General features: G+C 60.6%; 1 protein-coding gene across 1 annotated transcript; it reads left to right on the forward strand.

Annotated features, from left to right (window-relative positions):
- The first annotated feature begins 1,078 nt into the window (after positions 1-1,078).
- EGR4 (early growth response 4) lies at positions 1,079-3,659 on the forward strand. Its single transcript, XM_042871712.1, has 2 exons — positions 1,079-1,633; positions 1,900-3,659. The coding sequence occupies exons 1-2, from the start codon at positions 1,495-1,497 to the stop codon at positions 3,180-3,182; spliced, it is 1,422 nt and encodes a 473-aa protein (XP_042727646.1). The 5' UTR covers positions 1,079-1,494; the 3' UTR covers positions 3,183-3,659.
- The last annotated feature ends 3,029 nt before the right edge of the window (positions 3,660-6,688 follow it).

Raw genomic sequence — 6,688 nt, forward strand, 5'->3', positions numbered from 1 at the left:
GGGGAGCAGGAGGAGCTGCCCGCAGCCTTTGGCTGCTCGCCCCATCGCAGGAGCAGCCGCACAGCCGGGATCTGAGCGCAAAATGCCAGCAGGAACGGCAAAGCGTTGCAAAAACCTCCTCGGGAAGAGGGGGAGAAACCTCAAAGCCGGCACCTTTCACGCTTCTAGAAGGAACAAGAGCAACAAAAGGCAATTCACGGGGAAGGAAGAGAAAAAAAATATATAGCAGAAGGCGAATAAGAGCTCGGGGAGATGTAAATCTGGAAGAACAGCAGCCCACGTTGGGAGCGGAGCCAGAAGCCCAACGCTCGGGGCCGCATCCGGAGGGCGCTGCGTCCCAAGAGCGGGGCTGGGGGCTCCCAAGGGACCCCAGGGGGGGTTGTGCACACGTGTGTGCGTGTGTGTGCGTGTGTGCGCGCTTGCACAGCACGGGGATTGCGCGCACACGCAGGGACGCGTGCAGAAATACACAGAGATAACATGGAAGTGCACGTGAATGCGCACAGATAGAGGTGTGCGCGCATCAGCTCGCGTCGCTGGGCGCGTGAACTGATGCACGCGGATGCACGGGCACACGGAGCGGGCACAGACACGCGCGCACACGCGGAGCGAAGGCACCGCGGCTCTGCAGCGCCCGCGCGGCTCGCAACGATTTGTTGAGATCTCGAGATTGATAGTTAAAAAAAAAAGAGAGAAAGAGAAGGAGAAAGGGAAAGTGGGGGGGGGGAGAGGGAAAAAAAAGAACCGAGAGAAAAGGCGGAGGGAGGGGTGGGGGGAGGGAAGGGGCAGCGCGTCACGGGAGAGATTTCCTTATTGGGACTCCCTAGCCTACATCCTGAGTCCATGTATGGGCATTTACGTCACGGCAGCCTCACTGGGGACTCCAGAAATGGCTGCGGCGGAAGGGTCGGAGCAGCCCCGCTGCAGCTATAAAGGGGGTGGCGGGGAGGGAGAGCCGGGTGTCCGCACGGGCTGCGCTGCTCTGCCGGCCCCCTCCCTCCCCCCCGGGCACGGAAACCCCGACCGAACCCCCAGCACCGCCCCGAGCCCCCCCGGCACCTTCCTCCTTACCCTCCGGATTGCCCTACGCATCCTGCAGCGTCTCTAGGATTGTTCCCAGCGCCTGGCTGCATCCCCTGCAGGGTCCCCGGCACCTTCACCGAGCTCCTCAAGCACCCCCTGCGTCCCCTGCGTCACCCCAAGCATCCCCTGCATCACTCTGAGCATCCCGAGCATCACGCAGGGCACCACGGAGCATCGCCTGGATAACCCCAAGCATCCTCCTGGAGCACCCTGAGCATCCTCTGCATAACCCTAAGCATCCTCCAGAGCATCCCAAGCACCATCCGAATAACCCCAAGCATCCCAAGCATCACCTCGGGTACTGCAGAGCATCCTCTGGATAACCTGAAGCATCCCTGGAGCTTTCCTTCCCGGCTCACCCGGAGCATCCCCCAGCCCACTCCGTCTGATCCATCCCTGCATCCCAGCGAAATGCTCAACGTGATGGATTTCTCCTGCTCGGACCCGTTGTATTCCAAGTACGAGGAGAGCTGCGAGATGAAAGCCGGGGACCTGCAGGGCTTGGGGCAGCCTGAGCAGCAACTTCTGGAAGAGGCCGAATTCCTCGGAGGTAAGGGCAGGGCTGGGGCACCCTGCTGGGACTGCATTCCTCTGCCTGGAACCCAGCATCCCCTCCTCTGCCCTGCAGCCCTTGGCTGTGGGTCAGGCAGTGCCCAGGATGGGGGTGGGGAGGTGAAGCCCAGGGCTCCCTGTGCGTCCCCGGGGGGAGGGGGAGGGAAACCACACAGTGACGCACCATCCGACTCCCACCGTTCCCTCGCGTCTCCCGGCCTGCACCCCATTATCTTCCTAACGCTTTCCATTCTGCATCCCCAGGTGAGCTGCTGGAATACCCCCCCCTGGGCAGCCAGCTGTCCCCCTCGCTCAGCTACACCGGCAGCTTCTTCATCAAGGCTGTGCCTGAGCACCCCCAGGACCAGGAGTCCCTCTTCAACCTGATGTCAGGGATCTTGGGCATCTCCCCCTTCGCCACCTCTGAAGGCCACCAAAGACACCTGGATGCGCTCTATCCCTGTCCTGAGGTGGCACCCAACCAGATGGACATCTATTCCAGCTGCCAGCCAGAAATGAATGGCTCCATGCAAGCCCCCTTTGCCGAGCAGAGCTACGGCAGCTTCCCCTCTGCGGACGCCATGCACCCGCTGCAGCCTCAGCCCTCCTTGGGAACCACCTCCCAGTGCTTCTTTGAGAGCAAGCTGCTGGACACCAAGCAGGACATCAAGCTGCCCTCCAGCTCCACAGCGCTGGATAAGTTCAAAGCCCCCTGTGCCCAGTGGGAGCCCATCACCCCGCATCAACCCTTCCTGCCCACTGGCTTCCATCCCACCGAGACCTTCCCAGCGGGGGAGAGTGGCCAGGCCATGTTCCATCCATTGGGCTCCAAGATGGAAAATGCGCTGACCATCAGCTGCCAGGCAGAGCTCGGAAGCCTCACGGAGGATCCTGGCTGTTTCCCCAGCACCAATTTGGGTTTTGGCTGTGAGCCGGAGAACTTTGCTGATACCAAAATCCAGAACCTCCCTGCCCAGCTGATGCCTGAGTTCGACTCTTCCTTGGCACAACCCGACGTCCTTCCAGGTCTGATGGGCTCCACCGAGATCCTCCATCCCCATCCCTCGCCTTCGGTGCCCCCCACGGACTTTTTAGGCCACCCCGTGCCAACCTCCGTCCCCTCCCTGCTGCCCACCCCTCCTACCTTAGCCGAGCCCAAGAAGAAGACGCGCCGCACCAAGTGCTCTTCCAAATGCTTCTGCCCCAAACCCCACGAGAAAGCCTTTGCCTGCCCAGTGGAGAACTGCGTGCGGAGCTTCGCCCGCTCCGATGAGCTCAACCGGCACCTGCGCATCCACACGGGCCACAAACCCTTCCAGTGCCGCATCTGCCTGCGCAACTTCAGCCGCAGCGACCACCTCACCACCCACATCCGCACTCACACGGGTGAGAAGCCCTTCTCCTGTGACACCTGCGGGCGGCGCTTCGCCCGTAGCGATGAAAAGAAGCGACACAGCAAAGTCCACCTGAAGCAGAAAGCGCGGACGGAGGAGAAGCTCAAAGGCTTGGGGTTCTTCTCGGTGGGTCTCTCCTTCGGCACGCTGTGAAAACCCCATGTTGGTGATGGGAGGTGGTGTTTCCCAATACAGGACGTCGAACGTCCCGTGGAAGAGCATCCCGTGGTGGGAACAACCTGGAGATGGTGCAGCCGTGGAGAAGGTGCCAGTGAAGGTTGCCGCAGAAGGAGCGCTGGGAGGAGAGGTTCAGACCAGGCAGCGCTGGACAGAACGACTCACATTGCCATAAAATCACGGAATGGTTGGTTGGAAAAGACCTCTAAGATCATCGAGTCCATCTGCCACCAAGACTTTCCACCATTACCACCGAAATCAACACCTCCAGCCAATGGAGCCATCTCCAACCTGCAGAGACTGAGTCATCCCTACAGCTCCTCTTCCAAGGAGGAAAACAGGGCCGAATACACTGTACAGAAGGGGATTACCCACCGTTTTTATACTCACGGACACACGGGCTGGGGCTGAGTTTGCAGCCAGCTGTGCCTCGCCTGCATTGCACGCGGCGTTCCGGGCGCGCGGAGTGCTTTGCCAATGGAAGGCAGTGGCAGAGGAGCGGGCGCCGCGCGGCTTCACGATGGAGAGCGGTGAGCGGCGGCGCCCCTTTAGGAACGGTGATGGTCGTAATTATGGTTATAAATATTTTCCTGTTTGTAAAAAGAATCTATCAGGACTATTGCAGAGTCGTGTCTATTTTTATAATTAAAGCTTTGTTCTCATCCCAGCTCTCTCTGCCTTTCAAAACCCGCGACAGCCGTGGGATTTCTGCGGCGTTTTTTTGTTTTGACCTTTAGCTGCTACATCACAGGGGGGGGGAAAGGGCCCAAATAACTGAGCATGGAGGGGAAACCCATCAGCAGGGATGGAGAACCCATCAGCGGGGATGGTCTTCATCCCCCTGTCGCAGGGTGGGCAGCTCTGTCCCAAGGCACAGAGGGGAAGGGGTTCTCTGCAAGAAGGACGCTGTGGCTCTGGGTTGCTTTGCAGGGAGCAACGTGGCTGTGGATGCTGTGCCCTGGGCACCAGCCCAGCGCTGCTCCTGGAGGGATTTGTCCTACTTGGAGCCCTGCAGTCACTCAGGCGGCCCCAACCTGTGGTCCCTGCGGTATTATGGGGGCATTGTGGGGCTGTGCTGCAGGAAGGAGGCACAGACACGGCATCCCGGGGGTCTCGATGCAAGCGGTGGAAAGGATGTGTGCCTCTGAGCACCAGCAAGGCTTGGGTAGAGGGCAAGAAGGAGGCATCCTGCAAGAAACGGGGGGGAAATGGGCCTCAGGGATCGAGGTTATTTTTCTCCTCGTTACCATCTCAGAAAATTGGCCATCTGAGCCAAAACTGCGTTACGGAGGAATAGAGATTTCCCGCTCCATCCTCAGTATCCCTCAGCTTCTTTGTTGGCATTTGGGCTGCAGCATCCTTCCAGGGATGAGGGACACCGTTACGAGGGACACCGTTATCCCATGTTATTCCCACAGAACCCCCTGCCCCACACCATGGGGTGGCCGTGGGTGGGAAATGAATTTGGAAACTTGAACAAAAGGTCTTTCAGGGCTGCGGAGAGGAGAAATGTGGACAGTTGTACCTGCTGCCCTACGTCCTAAAAGTCCCCTTACACCTGTCCTTAAGTCTCAGGCCCCCATTGGCACCCAAGGGTGCTCATCCACTCTGGGTGGTGCTCCTGCTGGCACCCACTGCAGCACCACACCAGGAGAGGGCACACGCAATTCCCACACACCACTCAGCCATGCATCATGCATGAGGCTTTATTAATACCCCTCCCAAAGTTCATCCATCATTGATGAGAGCCTGAAAGCTCTGCAAAAGCTCTGGGCTCTGTAAAGCCTCCAAGCTCTGCTCCATGAGCGGAGCTATCGAGGGAGGAAGGGATGGAGGATGCAGCTGACTCAGGGCAGGATGGGGGCAGGTTGTACCCCAACCTTTCAGGGTTTCTTGGGCATGGGGACAGCTGCTTGTCCCCCAGGATGGTCTCCCCATGCCACCTCCCCAGAGCTGTGTTCACAAAGAAAGGAACACCGTGCTGGGTGGCTTTGGCACCAAGGACCAAGCTGGAGTGCTTGGGGTTGGAGGAGGAATAAGGCAAGGGCTGCTGTGGGGTGCCTGGGGACAGATCAGGACCAAGCCGAGGTCCAAGATGAGATTTTTGGGTTGGGACTACATGGTCTTTGAGATCTTCCAACCCAAGGCATTCTCTGATACCGGACCATGATCCAGGCCAGGACTCTACTAAGAACCAGACAGTGACTGAGGCTCCAGATCAGGACAAAGCTGGGCGCTCAGGGACCAGACCAGCACCAAGATGGGGAGCTCGGTGTTTGGGAGCCAAGCCAGGATGCTCAGGGACCAGGTTAATCTGTTTGGGGACCAGATTACGACCAAGCTGAGATGCAGCCTGGATCACTCAGATCTGGATGGCGACCAAGCCTGGGGACTGCCTGGGAGTTTGGGCACCAAACACAGGGGCTCAGGAATCAGAGCAGGACCAAGTCCAGGATCAAGCCAGGATGCTCAGGGACCGTTTCAGGACCAAGCCGTGTTCCTTGTGCCCACGGATGGGGGACGCAGCGGTGCAGATGCCCACGGCCACCCACCCATGAGATGCTGTGGGGGGGCTGCTGAGCGGCAATCCCAGGCGGCTGCTGCCGAGGGCAGGGAATGGCTGTGGGGGGCAGAGGAGAGGAAGGGCGGGCAGGAGGGATGCGGGTTGGGGAATGCGGGTGCCGCATGGCAGCGAAGCCCGGCGGATGGCCCGCGGTGTTCGTGGGGAGACAGGCAGAGGGAGCTGTGCGGGAGGAAAGCAGCAGCGAGCGGCACTCCGAGCTGCAAAGGAGGAGGAGGCGGCGGCTGCGGGCGCTCCATCCCTCCATCCTGCCGTCCCTCTTTCCTCCATCCCTCATCCCTCCATCCATCCCTCCATCCTCCTCCCGCTCCCCATGCGCAGCCCCCCCTGAGCCTCCGCTCCCTCCTCCCAGCGGGGCCTTCAGCCTCTGCCCTCCTCCTCCTCCTCTTCCTCCCCCCCCCCCCCCCCCCCCCCCCCCCGCTCCCTCTCCTTCCCCGGCCCCATGGAGGTGCTGCCCGCGGGGAGCCGGAGGCCGGGGGCCCCGCATCTCTCCTCCCCGACAAAGCCCTGAGCCGCTTCGCAGACGCAGCCTTTGTGCACTGGGGCGGGTGGGCGCTCCCTGAGCCCCCCCCCCCCACACACACATACACACTTATTCTCGAGGATAAGGGAAAAGAGAGAGAGATGCTGCCCTCGCCGGAGGAGCCCGGAGAAGCAGGTATGGGGCAGAGGATGCCGAACTGGGAGGAGGTGGTTTGTCCCCAAAGCACGGGGGGGACGCGATGGGGACAAAGGTGGGAGGAGAGGGGGACCCGCCGGTGGGGTTCAGCCATCCTTGCCCCCACCCTGCCTTCACTGCAGCCCTAAGGATGGGGACCGGCATCCTCCACCCTCCTTCCACCAAGCAGCTGCAGATCGATGGTCTCTTTATTTGATTTTGTTTCGGGGGGGGGGGGGGGGA

This window comes from Lagopus leucura, unplaced genomic scaffold (genome assembly GCF_019238085.1).
Source record: "Lagopus leucura isolate 7727_CA_CO unplaced genomic scaffold, USGS_WTPT01 Super-Scaffold_100004, whole genome shotgun sequence".
NCBI classification, from domain to species: domain Eukaryota; kingdom Metazoa; phylum Chordata; class Aves; order Galliformes; family Phasianidae; genus Lagopus; species Lagopus leucura.